Source organism: Lipophrys pholis, assembly GCF_963383615.2.
Source record: "Lipophrys pholis genome assembly, chromosome: 9".
Lineage (NCBI taxonomy): Eukaryota > Metazoa > Chordata > Actinopteri > Blenniiformes > Blenniidae > Lipophrys > Lipophrys pholis.
Genome location: NC_137639.1, coordinates 29,157,521 through 29,175,191, shown reverse-complemented (window position 1 = coordinate 29,175,191; position 17,671 = coordinate 29,157,521). Strand labels below are relative to the sequence as shown.

Genomic DNA, 17,671 nt, shown 5'->3' with positions numbered 1-17,671 from the left:
GCAGAACTGCCTTTTTTTTACATGTAATGTCTCCTAAATCAGGAACAGGAACCGGCAGGAGAGATCACATCTGATCATATCTCAAAGAGCTCTGGGTCCCATGTTGCCCAGGAACAGGCTGGGTTCTCAGAGTGCAGTTTATGAGACGTTCCCAGGGTTTTAGTGAGGGTAGGGGGTGGGTGGTGGTGGAGGGGCTTCCTGTCTGTGCCTCCTCTGTGTTTCACTGCCATTTCAGGCCCCGGCAGGTTCCTGCGTTCAATAATTCAGGTGGTAGAAGATGTAACATGTAGTGTTGGCTCGGATTGTTCCACACGATCCACGTATGCAGGGACACGAGTCCTCTGGGCTCGGCTCACAACCTTCGTCTTCTGAACAACTTACGACAAACTGCAAACTCTGGATTATTCATCAGCACATCTGTTCAACACAGCAGCATGCACAGCTGCTGCAGCTACAGAGCTGCTGGAGCTACAGAGCTGCTGGAGTTGCTGGAGCTGCTGGAGCTGACGCCGCCGATGACAGGAAGGTAGGAGTGATGGAGGATGGGCAACTGGATGGAGAACCGTCGCCGCATCCTGGTGGGAACAAACATGGAGGAGGTCAGAATGGCCACAGCGACCATACAGCGCCAACAAGGATAAACCAGAAGATAGACTGTGGACCCCCCCCCCCCCCCCCTTCTGATCTCTGATTCTATAAAACATTCCAGTGAAGACAACGTCTGCCGGACACGCCCACTCTTACCAGCTCAGAGAAGAAGAAGCCTTCAAAATAAAAGTGCTGAGCAGTTTCCAGTTTACAAACACACTTATTCTGGAATTCTTGCACGTGTGTGGATCTGGGTTGGGCAACAGAGAAGACAAGAACTCGAGCCTCTGTGTGATCTCTGGCGCCCCCAGAAGGGCATCGCCAGCATCAAGTTGGGGGATGGTTGCTTTAAATAAAATTTGATGTTAAACAAGTCAAACACACACACACACACACACACACACACACACACACACACACACAATTTCCTCACTATTGCAGCAGTCGAATCAAATTGTAAAGGACCCAGAACGACACCCTGAGGAATGCCCAGAAAACATTTATTTTAAAGTCTTCTGGACTCCAAATTCAGTTTGTTATGACTAAAGAAAGTGTGTGTGTGTGTGTGTGTGTGTGTGTGTGTGTGTGTGTGTGTGTGTGTGTGTGTTGCACTCACACTTCTGGGGAGTTGATGTGGTCCCTCTCACTGGGCGGAGCTTCTTGATGGACTGATCGACGTGTGAACGTTCCGTTCTGGAGTCCCGGTTCTTCCAGCTGCAGCCTCTCCGGCTCCACGGTGTCGCTCAGCTCCAGGCTGAGGGTGTGTATCTGTACGTCCAGCTGTGAACAACGACAGCATTTCAAAATAAGAACATTACAGCGCAACAGCGTATATCCACAACTCAACATTTCATTTTGATTACTGTCATGTGTATTTCGTTGTATTTGTTGTTTTTACTATTGCTGGTTTTATTTCAACATAATGGGCAAGCTAACGATGGCAATATTGCCTCAGCAACCTTACTACTATTATACTTTTGACTTTAATCGTTTCTTGCTTTCGTCCAGCGATTAGGGTACGAATAGCGCATGGGAAACTAGTTTTCTTTGTACCCGTTCCTAAAGTAGATATGAGGGGCTGCACGTTTGCTAAAAGCTACTGACCTGTGTGCATGCTGTGTGTTTTTGTCGTTGTTGTTTTGCCATTTAGCTTTTCTTTTTTCTATTTTATTTTATTTTATTATTATTGTTTCGAGACGCTTGTTGTCGGACCCCCTCGCAAACGAGATGTCACATCTCAAGGGGTTATCCTGTTAATAAATTAATAAATAATGCAATCAACATTGCAAAATGACAACATTACCATGCATTACAAAACAGCAATACAACAACAACATTAGAAAACAACAATCTAAAAACATTACAAAATTACAAAATGACAACACAATGATACAAAAACAAGGTTGTGGGTTTTTACAAAACCGTTGGTAAAGAAATCTCGTCCAGCTAAACCACATGAATGGGCCTGAGTTTCCATTCCTCTTTTCGTCGGAAACACACTCCTACAAGTCCGGAATAGCGTTCATGCCGTCACCCACCCCTTCATCATCCTCCTCCTCCTCCTCCTCCCCTGCCTCAGGAGCCAGGACAAACACCCTCCCTCCACACATGTTCACTTCTACAGAAATTCAGTATAATGTCTCTTACCAGGCCAGAACACACACACACACACACACACACACACACACACACACACACACACACACACACACACACACACACACACACACACACACACACACACACACACACACACACACACACACACACACACACACACGCACACACGCACACACACACACACAGAAGTACATGTTACATGGGATACCTGTGCACACACACTCTTCAGCTGCTGGTTCATGAGGTCCAGCTGCTGGTCCTCCTCCTCCTCCTCCTCCTCTTCCTCTTCCTCTTCCTCTTCCTCTTCCTCTTCCTCTTCCTCTTCCTCGTCCTCCTCCTGCTCCTGCTCCTGCAGCTCCCCGCTGCTCCTCCACAGGTATGACGTCTGTGAACACAGGCTGAGTGTCACTGAGTGTCCTGCAGACGATCCGTCTTGGACGTTCCGAGCCATTCTGACCTTCGGGCCGAACAGGACGAGCAGGACAAAGAGGTTACAGCCGAGGACGGCGGCGCCACTCAGGCCGAAGCTGACGGACGGGCTGTGAGATGTCAGCACAGAACCCAGAAAGCCCGCCACGCTGCAGACCGTCACCGCCGTCAAGCTCAGGGCCAGCTGCTGACCGCCAAGCGCAGGGTGGCCCGAGTCGACAGCTCTGATCCTCCATGCCAGCAAACATCCAGAAACCTGGAACCCAAACAGAGGACAAGGGACCTGCAAGAGCTTCTTACCAGAACCTTCCCATAACCTCCTCAGAACCTCCCAGAATCTCCTAAAAATCTACCCACAACCGCCTCAGAACCTCCCAGAACCTCCTTGGAATTTCCCACAACCCTCCTCGGAACTTCCCACAACCTCCTCAGAATATACCCAGAACCTCCTTGTAACCTTCCAGAACCTCCTCAGAATCTACCCAGATCCTCCTTAGAACCTCCTTGAAATCTCCCCTGAACCTTCTCAAAACAAGTGTAGTATATTTGTGGTATAGTTGTATGTAGTTGTGCATTGTGTCATGGTGTAACTGTGTACTGTGCAGTTGTTTAGTTGTGTGTAGTTGTCGAGTTGTGTATTGTGTCGGCGTTGTGTAGTTGTGTACCAGCAGAAGAACCTTGGATCCACAGTGCACACTGATCCACAGTTCCGTGTTGGAGCTCCTGCAGCTGTCGCTCTGCAGCCTGATGACGGAGTCCGGATCTTCTGAGTCTCTCTGAGACACACAAACTTTCACACTGAGTCACAGGTGACCAACATAAAGCCTGCGGACCCGGTCCAGGCCCGGGAGAGGACCCGGTGCAGTGACAAAGCAAAAAAAAAACTGAGAAAGTAGCCGCTGTTCCTTATCTGTCCACTTGGAGTCGTATTGTTCCATGAGGACAGAATAGAGAACCTGAAGTGACCACCAGGTGGCAGCAGTGGAACAGCATACGCTACAACACTGGATACTCAAGTACTTGAGTAAATGTACTCTATTTAAATGGCAGTGTTTCATTCAGACCGTACGTTATCATAAGAACCGCATTTCCCATCAGCCCCTGGGGCTGAAAGAAGTGATTGGAAAGTTCTCAGTTGGTCAAGAACCCACCTGAACACCGAGCTGAAGCTCCACCCGCCTCGGAGGGTCCAGCACCTGCCACAGAGTCAAAACAAGCACATCCAGCAGGACGGCGGCGAGCGGGAGGCGTCCGGCGAGCTGCAGGAGGAAGAGGAGCAGGAGGAGGAGGGCGGGTTAGTGAGTGGTAACCAAAGTTTAAAAAAAAGCCTGAAACTACCGTGAATTTCACCTCCTTCTGGATCCTCCTCACAGAGTGGAGCCTCCAGGAGCAACCAATCAGAACACTGACAGTCACAGACTGACCCAAAGACAGCACCCACACCCGGGCCTGCAAGAGGACGAGCAGGAGGGGGAAGAGGAGGAGCTGTTACCAGATCAGGGACTGGAGATCTTCATGTTTTCACCTCTGATTGAAAATACTGAGTGAAGTAACTGTAACTGAGTTACTCATTGCATTAAAGTACTGACAGAAGTAGTGAGTTACTTAGTGAGGAGTATCACCCACTGAGCAGAGGAGGAGGAAGACCTCCTGAGGCAGATGAGCAACGTGGAGGCAGGAGAGCAGCACCGAGGAGGAGCAGAGCAGGAGGCCCAGCAGCAGCAGGACCAGGAGAAGCAGGGAGTCTCCTGCAGAGCTGAAGACACAGCCTCATCATCATCATCATCATCATCATCATCATGGGGGTGGGGGGATCACAAGAGGACGTACCACTTTCTGTATCCAATCGTGACCACGCACAGCATGGTCAGTGTTGTTACCATGGTGGCCACTGTGGCCGATGACATGACAGCGTACAAGGGGACTCCAACCCGGACCTTCTGCACATGGATGACGGGGTGGTCTCTGGGGGGTCCCACACCTGCAGCAACACAACACGACCGTCGACACGCACAAGACGAGCAACTGCACTCGTCAACATCGATGACGACAACCACAGTCTTCTGAGGATGAAATGTGTGTGTGTGTGTGTGTGTGTGCCTCACCTTTGAACTTCAGCAGATGAGTCTTCAGTCGGAGCTGCTGAGAGGAAACGCTGAACTCTCCAACCAACACACCACTGCCAGCTGAAGACAGAGGACACACACACACACACACACACACACACACACACACACACACACACACACACACACACACACACACACACACACACTTTAAACACAAAGACACACACTTTAAACACAAAGACAAACACACACACACACACACACACACACACACACACACACACACACACACACACACACACACACACACACACACACACCAGAAACTTGTTCTGACCTTGAAACTGGACGATTTCGATGGACGTCATCCTCTCTCCATTTCTGAAAGATACCTGACCCTGTGGACACATGTATATATGTATGTTCAGTATATTTATTTATAAAAAGTATATAAACACTCAATATAAGGTGATGTATAGATATAGAGGTATTGACTCACAGTGACTCCATGGAAGTCGGTGTTTTTCAGGTTCTCCAGCAGCATCTTGACGCCCTCTTCGTCGCCCAACGTCTTGTTGTGGAACTTGTGTCTGCGTTTCAGCGCCTCGGCAGTCTGCGTCAGCGCTCTGGACGCCACCCACACGGCGTCGTAGGCAAAGGCGTGCAGCGGGCTGACCTCTGACCTCTGCTCCATCACCTCCCTGAGGTAGGCCTGCTCGTACTCCTCAGGAGTCTACCGGTCGAGGAGCGGTATGTGTTAGCCTGTTAGCGTTTGTCCCATCAGTGTCTCTCTGTTAGCATTAGCAGTGTGTGTCTGTTAGCATTAAGCTTGTGTGTCCGTTAGCATTAGCAGTGCAGTGGTTGTGAGTCTGCCACCTGTCCTGACACTCCCGCTGTGTGTCTGTTGCTCAGCGCTCTGGGCTGCAGTCGGATGCTTCCTTCTGCCGCCGTCTGCAGGTCGACTGCTCTGCAGCCGGATTGCCGCCAGCCCAACTTCCACCCGCCTGCTCCGCCTGTGGCCACGATCCACTGATAGCGAGCGCCAAACAGCTTCAGCCTGTAGGCCTGAGGCACAAACACATGGCAACATGACAACAACAACAACATGGAAGCACTACAACGACAGAAACAGCACATGGCGTCTGATTGTGTCTTTGACAGAACCTGGCGGTGGAACCAGCAGAAAAACTCACACAGCAGAAAACCTCAGAGGCAGAATCCTCTTCAAACTGTGCGATGAAGATACGAACATCCTGATCCTGAAAAACACGATTCACATTTCAGTCTCTTTAAACACCCAGGGAACAAATTCTAACGGTGAGGAACTCTTACGTGAAACCTGCTATCGACAATATGCTAAAGGTCCTTCATTGACGCTATATGCTATGCTAATGATGCTGCTATATGCTAATGCTGATGCTATATGCTACGCTAATGCTGTTGCTATATGCTATGCTAATGCTTCCGCTATATGCTATGCTAACGCTGCCATCAGGTACCCTGAGCATCTTCAGGCGGCTGCAGACGTCCTCAGAGAGACTCGGGGAGACGACCAACTGGACGTTGGCCTTCAGCAGTTGCCTCATCAGGTCTTTGTTCATCTGCAGGGACGGAAACACCACCAGAATTAAAGCCAGCAGGAGGCGCCACAACATCTCACAGGGTTCTGAGGGTTTCTCTGGTTTTCAGGTTCCACCTCGGAGAGTTGGGTCCCATCTTGTGTGACCACGCCCACTCTGGTCCAGCGGTGGTGCTGTAGCAGTCTGACAGCAGCCATGTTGACGGTGCGCTGGGACGGCACGGTGCTGAACACGCGGCCGTACCACTTTCTGTTTGACAGGCTGGGGGGCGGAGCCATGAACGACACCTGCACCAGGTGGAGGGCAGGCAGGGCTCGGCCAATCAGGGCAGTCACAGGAGGACACGCCCCTCCTAACAGCAACAGGTACTTTGGCCCCACCCACATGGCATCGAACAAAGCTCTGAGCGCTTTGGCTGGATCGCACTGAAAAACAGAACAAGTGCAAATTACTCTACAAGTACTGTAATCCTACAAGTACAAATAGATCCACAAGTACAAATTACTCCACAAGTACAAGTACCTCTACATATACTGTAACTTTACAAGTGGATGTTACTCCACAGGTATTGTAACTCTACAAATACTGTAACTCTACAAGTGTATGTTACTCTATAGGTACTGTAACTATACAAGTACTTCTACAAGTACAAGTTCATATACAGATAATGTAACTCTACAAATACTTCTGCAAGTACAAGTAACTCCATAAGTACAAGTACCTCTATAAATACTGTAACTCTACAAGTGCAGGTTACTCTACAGGTACTGTAACACTATAAGTACAAATAACTCTGCAAGTACAGGTTACTCCACAAGTATAGGTATCTCTACAAATACTGTAACTGTACATATGCAAGTTACCTCTACAGGTATGTAACTCTACAAGTACAAGTACCTCTACAAACACTGTAATACTGTAACTCTACAAGTACATGTTACTCCACAAGTACCGGTACAAATACCGGATCTCTACAAGTGCAAGTACCTCTACAAGTATAAGTTACTCCACAACTATAAATACTTCTACAAATACTGTAACTCCTCAAGTGCAAGTTACTATACAGGTACTGTAACTACAAGTACAAGTTACTCTACAGGTACTGTAACTCCACAAGTACAAGTTACTCCACAAATACAAGTACTTCTACAAACACTGCAACTCTATAAGTACAAGTTACTCTACGGGTACTATAACCCTACATATTACTCCGGAAGTACAAGTACTTCTACAAACACTTTAACTCTATAAGTACAAGTTACTCTACTGGTACTATAACACTACAGGTTACTCCACAAGTACAAGTACTTCAACAAACACTAACTCTATGACTACAAATTACTCTACAGGTACTATAACTCTACCAGTACTATAAATAATGTGGCTCAATGAATTAATGAATTGAATGAAACTGTAGTAGAAATACATAGGCTGTACAAAACTGTAATAGAGGTACAATATCAGTACTTGACACTTAAGTAGACATACTACATCAGAACCACAAGTTGTAAATCGGTACTATAAAACTTTACAAGTACTACACACCAGTATGACACTGTAGTAGTAGTAATACTACTAAATCAGTACTACAAAACTGTTGTAGAATTACACCAATATGATGAAACTGTAGAAGTACTACATGAGTAGACACTGTAGTAGTACTACTACTACTACATTAGTACTATGAAATTGTAGTAGAAGTACTGCAGGAGGTGGTCCCAGTCTCTGGGGTCCTTGCTGGTCTCAGACCTGAGAGTCCAGCAGCTGGATCTGGATCTGGTAGTCCTTCAGGGGTCCAGGTTGGTTCTTCAGGTCCTGCAGAGCCAGTCGGACCGCTGGTTCCAGGCCCCCGGTCCGGTTCCCCCAATCGGAGGTGGAACCGCCCGGCAGCATCCAGAACACCGGCAGAGGCTGGAACTGCTGGGCTGGACCGACGGCCAGCCAGCAGAGTAGAACGCACCAGAACACAGCCATCTTCACTTCCTGTCAAATCCTCCCACTACCAGGTGGAGCTGCAGAGAGATTAAAGCTGAGAGGATCACACACACACACACACACACACACACACACACACACACACACACACACACACACACACACACACACACACACACACACGGGCCATATGTTTCACCATCCTGCTGTAGACGGTTTATCAGACTGTAACTGGGAACATGTGAGAAGTCCTGCACACTGCTGGCAGTTAAAATGTTTCAATCGTCTCTATTTTATATATGTTAAAAATAGTTTCTTTCTCCACCCCAAAAAAAAAGTTTGAAAAAGTTTCTTCCCATAAAATCAGATTTGTTCCTGTTTGAACCACTAAGATAGAAAATACTTCAATGTGGAAATAACTGGAAATGTGTGCATTTGTGAGACCAGATGAATGTCGCCCTCTACTGGTTGTTCAAGGAAGGTCAATGAATGAGATTGACACACAGACACAGTGAAGGAATCAGCTGTTCTCGAGTTTGTTTTTCACAATTGTTTTTTATTGTTTTGTACAAAATAAATCAGACAGAAGGAGGAAGTTCCTCTTTGACAAAAAAAAAAGAAAAAAAAACACGAGCTCTGATTGGCTCAAAGTGTCCTATATATGTCAGCAGGGCAATCCACTGCTGCACATCACCCAGTGCACTGGATTCAAACATGGTGTCAGTTTGGTCCTTTGGGAGCCTCCCTGGTTCTCCCGGTGTGGCGGCCCCCTGCCCTTCCCCTTGCTCCACCGCCACTGCCACCTCCACCTCCACCTCCACCTCCTCTCTTCCTGCGGTGGGCCGGCCTGGGACCGCTAGAAGCCCCACCCCCTTCCCTGCAGGCGCCCGGAGTCCAGAGGGCGTCGTAGCGGCCAGGCGGCTGGTACCCGGGCTGCTCGGGGTCCAGCGGCTCAGTGGTCAAGAGGATCCAGATGGCGGGCACGTTCCTGCTGACCGTGAGGCTGTCGAGGCCGGCGGCGGGTTCCAGCGGCTCCCACACCTCCACGGCGGTGCGGTATGCCAGGCGGGTCAGCTGGTGCAGGCCCTTCACGCGCCGCTTCACCATCTCCACGCAGGTGATGGCTTTAGCCACGCCCTTCCCACTGGCCGTGAACACCAGCTGCCTGCTGGGCTCCGCCCCCTCCTCCTCCCCCGGGGGACGGGGCTTGTTCTCCACACGGCTCAGAGCGAAGCGCAGCAGGTTCCGGATCTTACTGCCGTCTTTGACCAGGATCTGCGGCGTGTCGGCGGGCAGGCCGGAGAACGGACATGCACACGCAGCCTCCACACTGCGAGCTTTACTGTAGTTCTCCATCTGCGCGCACACACACACACACACACACACACACACTCCAATATGAACAAAGCGGCAGACATGCAGGGTACCTTCAGATTAACAATCTTATCGTGATACAGAACAATATTCTGGTCTCTTGAACCGATTCCACGCAGCCCTAAAGCACAAGTTAAATCATTCATCTGGAACACTGTTCTAGAACTTTCAGGGTTCTGGAGCCTATCCCAGCGAACTACAGATGAGGGGAAGTTCCTCCTGGACAGGTGGTAAACACTGATATTCAGGTTCTAGTTGATTTTTGTGTAAACACGTTTTAAAGTTTAGGACAATGGTGGCCCAGTGGCTAGAGAAGCGGACTTGTGATGCGGGTCATGACCGAGCATGACCTTTGACCCCCCATCAGGTCCTCAGTGGTCATAAAGTTGCTGCTCTCTGGATCCTAGAAATGAGATCAGGCGATGCAGAAAACAAATATTTACTCACGGGGGTTAATTAAGTATGGTAAGTTATAGTTTATTCAATCTGTTTCGTGTAGTTTGGACGTCTGGGTGCCTCACACAGATCAGAGATCCAGAATAAAGGAGTGTTTGATCACTTCAGACTGTGGGTTTCCTGGTAGAACCAGACTCACAGAACCAAGAACTCATCTCAACCCCTCAGAAAGTGAAGCTGCTCTAAACTCTCCGAGGAGCAGAAAACTACCTGCAGCAGGTGGAACTCACATCATTAAACGTCGCGCGGGTTCGGAAACAAGAGTTCTCTGATCAATCAGGTGGAGGTCGTTTCTCCACAGAGCGTGAAAACAACCGGCGAGCGGCTAAGCTACAAGCTAACAGCGGAGTGAGACGTGCGGAGTGACGAGACCACGTGATTAAATGTGTTTTGTGTTGAACGGGGATTAAAAGATAAAACCAGAAACTGACCGTAGGTTCTACATGAGCGCTGTTCGGCTCCTGTGGGCTCCTGTCAATCCAGACACGAGTTCATCCAGACCAGAATATGTTTACGACGCCGCAAACTGACGTCAACTGTCGTAAACACGCCAACAGGTCTGTAGTTTTTACTTGTAGTACTCTGACAACCATAGATGCAAAGCAGGTAGAAACGTAAATATATAGCAGGCACAACCAGAGATATAAATCATGTAGAAAGATGATATAAATCACGTAGAACCAGATAAATTACAATAGGTAGATACAGTTATGGAAAGCAGAAACAACCATCAATGTAATACAGGTAAACCCACTGATTTAATACGAGTGGAACCAACGTTATAAAGCAGGTATATCTGTAGAGTTATAAAGCAAGTAGAACCAGAGATATAAAGTATATGTAACCATATATTAAGCAAGAGGACCCAGATATATATACACCTGCTATCTATAAATATATATATATATCTAGATGGATAGATAGATAGATAGATAGATAGATAGATAGATGGCAGGTAGAACCAAGGATATAAAGCAGGTAGAACCATATATACAGATTTTGAGATATGAAGCATATAAAATGACAGCTAGAAAACAGCTAGAAAACAGCTAGAACCAGAGATATAATACAAGTAGAACCACTGACATAAAGCAGATAGAACCAGAGCTATAATACAGGGGGAACCACAGATATGTTATCGTTATTGGAGAAACATGTTCTGTAAGGTTATGATGACTGAACTCTTAGAAAAAAGATTCACATGTTCTTGTTAAAACGCAGCATGTCTCAAACACATTCTGTACAACCATATTCAATCATTGAGGGTTCAAACTGAGATGTTAAATTTTGAAGAACGGTTTCTGTTCAACACAACTCACAAGGGTTCCTCGCAGTCTGACAAATTAATGTTATGTTCTTCCCCCCGTTGACCACCAGGAGGCAGATTAGTTTATGTGGTTCCATTTTCCACCAACAGGAAATCGCTCACATGATTTCCAACATTTCTTTTCATAGTATAGATGATACTTAGAATTCGGCGTCTGATCAGAGGTACCGCGTATCAGTCGTGTCCAGAAAGACCCAATTAAAAGAAGGATCGTCAGTCCCAGAAGCAGCTAGACGCTCATGGGACTTCCTGATTGTTCTACTTCGACAACATCCTTTAAAGGAGACATATCATGCTTTTAAATCCTTCCTTTTTACATATAAATCATACAGTTGTGGTCTATATAAAGCGGAACTGCAATGCTTGGGTCTGAATTCCTCATTATTAGAGCTCCACAGGCCCCTTTTCTACCCCTTTTCTGATGTGCTTCTGAGAGCAACTCGTTTTGGGGCGGTCTCTTCAAATGCAAATGAGACACTTCATACCCCGCCTCCTCTCCAGGTTGCAGAGGTGACACTCGGTTCAACTCCACCCTGTTCGGCCATCTTTGTAGTTTGATAGAACAGATACAATTATCTAGCGGCGCAGAAACTTTATATTCACACATTATTTACAAAATGTCAACAACGGAACAACAACAGCCATACATGTTGGAGCCAGAGTCGGACCCGGCGGAGCGAGATGAAAATGACGATGATGCACCTGCAGAACAACGTCTTCATATGGATGTAACGCAATGGTGTGTTACTATATTTATACTAACTTCTCCATCCCTGCCCACTACTACAATACTGCCTGTATTACAACGACTATTTAACACAGAAGTTACATTATAATCTAAAACGAGCACACAGCGCTAACATATGAAGACGGTGCAACTGCTAATGCTAACAAAATAATGACAGGGACGTCTTATCATCACACTTTTTAGCGTTATATACAGCTTACGGAAGTGCTCTGTTCGTCGTCTCCATAGATAGAAGGAACTGACCGCTCAATCAGACGAAGTCTTTCGGCAAATCCTTCTTTATACTGGCGGAGGTTGCTGAAACAGTCATCCTTGAAGTGATTCGCGCACACAAAAATGACCTTACCCACAGATGTGGGTACATTTCTGTGAAAAATAAAACTCAACCAGGCACTTCGAAAAGGTTCTGATGCTGGGAGACGGTGTAACGAAGCATGTGGGTTACTACATGCAACAACCGAACATTTCGACTTATCCTCTCGTAACTTCGGTTGGACTACAAAATCGCAGCGAGAAACAAAAATGGCGGATTGCTCGAAGTGTCGATGTCCTAATTTGGCAGTTCCGCTGCGAATACTGTGACGTCATTGTTCAAAAAACGTAATAGAGAATAGAAAAATCGAAACCGATCGCAAAATATGACCAAAACAGAATATAAAGATATCAACGGAGCACCTGAAGAGACTACTTTGAACTTTTCTGTACTTCTAAACACTCTAAATATACAACAACATGCATTTAAGGGCTAAAAAAGTGGATTTAGCATGATATGTCCCCTTTAAGGGTTTTGACTATGAAAGAGCAAAAACGCACAGCGTCCACACTAAGCCCGTTACCACCTGCGTTTATCGGATTGATGGCCATTACTGTTTAACCCCCAAGAACTGTGCATAATAAATGGTAATTGGATTTCACTTATATACTGCTTGAGCAGTCCCAAAGCGCCTTACATCGTTAATCACATTCACCCATTCTGCCAGATCTAACTCTGCTGCTAAATCTATGAAAAGTCTATTTCAAACATGTGGGAACCAATTAAATTATTCAAAACAACAATAAAAATGTTTAAATAAATATTGATACACAAAATAAGCAGACATAACAACGCAACGCAAACAATAAATGAATAAATAACTAATGCCCCAACGTATCCAAAAAGGAGGCTGAAGCTTAAGCTTATTTACTCTTCTCCACCTCAACAATCAGTCATTCTACACCCAAGTAGTTATGTTCATATTGATTAAAAAAATATCGAAATTAACAAGGAAAATAGTAAATAAATAATATATAAGTAATATAGATACATTATAAATCCTTATTACACCAGTGTCACAGCCCGCCCTCCTTCCTGTACAGAGTGAAAACAGTTTTTTTTAACTGGGAGGTGGTTGGATACTGCCTGAGCTCCACCTCCACCTCCAATCCATTCCACAACCTTAGTCCACATACTGAGAGACAAAACGACTTAATGTTGTGCAAAATCTTCTGTTTTAACTTTAAATCCCCTCTCCAGTTCTAACCCCCATCTTTGTTAACAATAACAAGTTTTGAATATTTGTTGGAAGTTGGTTGTTTATTGCTGTATACATTATTTGTGTTGTTTGAAATTGTACCCGGTCAGTGAATTTTAGTACTTTTGATTTTAAGAAGAGTGAATTTGTATGAGCTCTATACGGCCCTGAATTATTTTGTGTGTATTTGAACAAAATGGCATTCAGGACTTGGCCAGCAAATGACATTGTACACTATAAAAATATGAATTATACAATTTATAAACAATAAAATACAATAAAAAAACAACTTTAACAAGTGGATTTCCAATTTTTCTTTTCATTAATTATGAGGCCAAGAAACTTATTCTCGTGAATTCTCTTGATCTCCACACCGTGTACCTTTAACTGTACACATGTACTCTGTTAACCGCTGCCAAACTTCTAACCCTGCTGCCAGAAGTAAACCCGCTGCTGATGCTGGATAAATGGCAGTGAATCAGAGACTCAGCGTGGGTTTGTCTTTATTCCATTTTTGTTGGAGTTTGGGCAGGAACGTTCAGATGGACACGTCTCACTTTCGATTGTTCTGATGTGAGATCAGTGCTTCTGGCTCTGTATGGATTTTGGATTGTATGCTGCTGACATGGCTGCTGCAGCGCCAGAAGACTCTTGGAAATCACCCATTCTGATTTTTTTTTCTTCTTTCCTTTGCTTTCCAATTTATTTTTATGTCTGTTTAATACCAGGTGCTCATATTCAGCACTTCATTCATTACTCGTACATGTTACGTCAGCCACCCCAGACTTTGGTACACGTGTCAGTCGGGCGTTCAAGCTTGAAATGTTACCGGATTATGGACAATTAATGCTTTTAAAATGTCAAATGATTTTCAATTTGAACTTTGTTCGAAGCAGACAAATGGTCAGGGAAGAGTTGGGAACACGATGTCAGCCACATCAGAAATTTAAACATGGACATTAAGATAACTGGTGAAGTGAAAACATAGAAAACCGTTCCTCGCCCGTTGTATGATGAATTCAACGACCGCCTCCAGGACTCATCGAACAAAGGCTTCATAAGTAAAGCCACATCTCCACATGCGGCTGTAGTGGTTTGTGTTGGGAAGAAACACGGCAGTGTGAGACGGTACTGACTACAGAGGACTGGACAAAAAGACAATCCCAGACAGGCGCCTCATTCCACACATTCAGGCTATACTTGATGATCTTGGTGGGAATTCTCGGTTCATTGTACTCCACTGAGGCGAAGCCTCCCAGGGTAACATTGGAGAGGAGTCAAAGAAAGTCACAGCTTTCACTCCCCTGTGGGGGGCTGTGTGACTGGAACAGGATTTCATCTGCTTTCCCAAGCAGCCTCGGAGGACCGGGACACGAAATACGCATTCCGTACTTGGACAATGTTTTTTATACGCAGTAAAACATTTGAGGAGCAAGTAGAGGATGTGAGGTCTGCTCTCAGACAACAGCAGGAGTCAGGAATACTACTGAGACCAGAAAAATTGGACCTTTAGACGTACATTATGTTGGCAAGGTCATCTCGACTGAAATTACAGCCATGCAAGTAGAATTCTCAGGGAGAAGTAGAATTTCTGTATCGTAATTTGTTAATGCTTTGTAATGCCTTGCCTCTTCCTGAATAGACCCCACTCACTGTGAGTGGTCAAAGCCATTGTAACTGAAATGTAAAGCTTTTTCACTCCTAATCTCTCACAGTTCTGAGTTGTAGATATTTCTCCCTGTAATTAATGAAACAGAGGAGAAAGATCAGGTTCGGACGGTCTTCATGGCGAAGCAGCGTTGTGCTGCAGTGCAGAGAGAACACACTGTATGAGGGAACATGTGGGAACCATCAGAGAAACCAAACATCCCACCCCGTCACAATGACATTGAACCCTATGTGTTTTCTCATTAACATGAGATGAAGTCACGCTGTGAGGCTGTTATAACCCCCCCCCCCCCCCCCCCCCCCTGCCACCCCCCTCCTGCCTGATCTCAGAGGTAACTCAAGGTTTACAGTTGCAATTTGGCTCCAGCTGTGAAGTATCTAAGATCTACAAACTCCATAAACTCTCAGTTAATGAGCAGCTCGGACAGCGCAAGTCATGTAGAGCAGCTGCAGGCGATGACTCTGATTCAGCTCACTATATGAAGTATTTCCATCTCCATCTCTCTGTATCTGAGGTGTTTCTGTCTCCATCACCTCTATCCGAGATTACTTCTTCCTGTTTTATTTTGATGCTCACCTGTCTGGTCTCCATCGTTGTGTACCTGTCCTTCTTGTCTTTCCGTCCTCTGTGTGTCTGATTAAGCAATACATTTCCGAGTCCTTCCCTTCCCCAGAGTATACAAACTCCCGTTCCCTCTTGTCTCAGGGTCGGGTCGTCTTCGTTCCTTGTGTTGAGGCATGTTTCGTCTTACCTGTACTTCAGGACAGTGCTCGTTCTTTTTGGACTGACCTACTGGATTACTGCGGTTGGATACCTCTGCTGGATTCCACTTCAATATCAAAGCAGGAACACGGGATCATCTAGATCCACTGCACAAGATCGATCTGGCCACCGGTAGATCAACTCAGATCAAAATTGAAAAACCACCGCAATGCTGGCTGTTGATGAAAAGAAACAAGCCAAACCACATAAATAGGGGTTGGCGTGAGACTTTAACAACACAAGTTGTTTTCGCCTTCATTTAACTTTTCCTGAGAAACACACTCATAGAAATCTGGAAGACATGTTGGCCTCCTCCTCCTCCTCCTCTTCCTCCCCGGGAGCCTGAACAAACACTCTCCCTCCACACATGTTCATTTCTACAGAAATTCAGCATAATGTCTGTTATTGGGCCAGAACACCCACCCACACACGCACGCACACACGCACACACACAAACGCACACGCGCATAAAGCCATTCCTTGTTTCATTCACGCTAACAGTTTCATCTTCTCAGTTATGGATTTGACATTAATCAATGAAGTATTCCTCGCAGCCCTCTTGTCAGACTACTCTCTCGTATGGTTTTAATTCACTTTAACTGGCTTTACAGCACTTGGGGAGAAGATGTCTGTCAGACTGTGACCATGTTTACGGAAATAATCCATCAATACTAACTTCAATTCCATGTGTGGTTCCAATGGAATGCTATCTATCTATCTATCTATCTATCTATCTATCTATCTATCTATCTATCTATCTATCTATCTATCTATCTATCTATCTATCTATCTATCTATCTATCTATCTATCTATCTATCTATCTATCTAAATTTTTTTCTTTTGGGTTTAACAGCAGTTTGCATCTTTAAAGTTGTTGCTGGTTCTATCAATCTCATCGTCTCTGATGACTGTTTCCCTCTCTCTCTTATCAGCAGCCTTCCGACCCTGATGACTGTTTCCCTCTCTCGCTTATCAGCAGCCTTCCGACCCTGATGACTGTTTGCTTTCTTCTTAACCTTGGTTTGAGAAGCTGCACCATCTCCATCCACTAGTTCCAACTAGGCTTTACCATTCCCACCACTCTATTCTTTTCCCAAATCTATCCATCTATCTATCCATCAACTTCCAGTGCTCAGTGGTTCCTGGTGTTCTCCGCGGGTCAGAAGAGGAGCTGGAAAACGTCAGTGAGGCCTCCTGACAGGTTTCTGAGCAGGGTGATGAGGAGGTGATGAGGTGTGCCTCAAAATGTGCTCAACAGAGGAGGAAGCAGCTTCAGCTTCACTTGCTTCTCCTGCAGGACGGTTTGTACTTCACATGTAAATAAAAAGTTTCTTTACCTCCTGCAGATTCTCACAGGAGATGTTGAGATGTTCTTGAAAATGAGACCATCAATGTGACTGGAAGAATTCAAGTCAAACATGAACCAGAATCAGGAGTTTCCTCTGAATGCGAGGAACGCTCCAGCCGCTACTGATTATAAACCTGTCAAAGCAGTGCTGTTTCATCTCCTTCTCCTCCTGCTCCTCCTCACCTTGGAAGGAGGAGTCCTGGCCAGGAGGCGTCTCCTGCTCCAATACGTCCGCGCCTCCCTACATGGCCGTG

At 46.0% G+C, this 17,671-nt stretch overlaps 2 protein-coding genes across 3 annotated transcripts; both read right to left on the bottom strand.

Moving 5' to 3' along the window:
• Positions 1 to 451: 451 nt before the first annotated feature.
• Positions 452 to 8,260, bottom strand: LOC308114448 (gamma-aminobutyric acid type B receptor subunit 2-like; the record flags this gene model as incomplete). The annotated part of the gene is made up of 16 exons (XM_080471321.1): positions 452 to 575; positions 1,205 to 1,368; positions 2,666 to 2,893; positions 3,303 to 3,413; positions 3,789 to 3,896; positions 3,988 to 4,086; positions 4,264 to 4,393; positions 4,468 to 4,618; positions 4,743 to 4,823; positions 5,044 to 5,104; positions 5,206 to 5,439; positions 5,583 to 5,771; positions 5,900 to 5,965; positions 6,206 to 6,307; positions 6,403 to 6,711; positions 8,036 to 8,260. 16 exons carry the CDS (start codon positions 8,258 to 8,260, stop codon positions 452 to 454), a joined length of 2,382 nt encoding a protein of 793 aa, XP_080327447.1.
• A 505-nt stretch (positions 8,261 to 8,765) lies between these two features.
• On the bottom strand, positions 8,766 to 17,665 carry rpp25l (ribonuclease P/MRP 25 subunit-like). 2 transcript variants are annotated; one of them, XM_080471371.1, is made up of 2 exons: positions 10,483 to 10,572; positions 8,766 to 9,577 (listed from the first exon to the last, which is right to left on the bottom strand). In XM_080471371.1, the coding sequence occupies exon 2, from the start codon at positions 9,575 to 9,577 to the stop codon at positions 8,942 to 8,944; it is 636 nt and encodes a 211-aa protein (XP_080327497.1). In that variant the 5' UTR covers positions 10,483 to 10,572; the 3' UTR covers positions 8,766 to 8,941. The 2 variants fall into 2 exon arrangements, with proteins under 2 accessions (XP_080327497.1, XP_080327498.1); XM_080471372.1 differs by lacking the exon at positions 10,483 to 10,572 and adding an exon at positions 17,601 to 17,665 and having other exon boundaries at positions 8,826 to 9,577.
• Between the last annotated feature and the right edge of the window lie 6 nt (positions 17,666 to 17,671).

Bases quoted from the DNA above. Each gene is read 5' to 3' on its own strand.
- rpp25l (XM_080471372.1), bottom strand. From the start codon at position 9,577: ATGGAGAACTACAGTAAAGCTCGCAGTGTGGAGGCTGCGTGTGCATGT.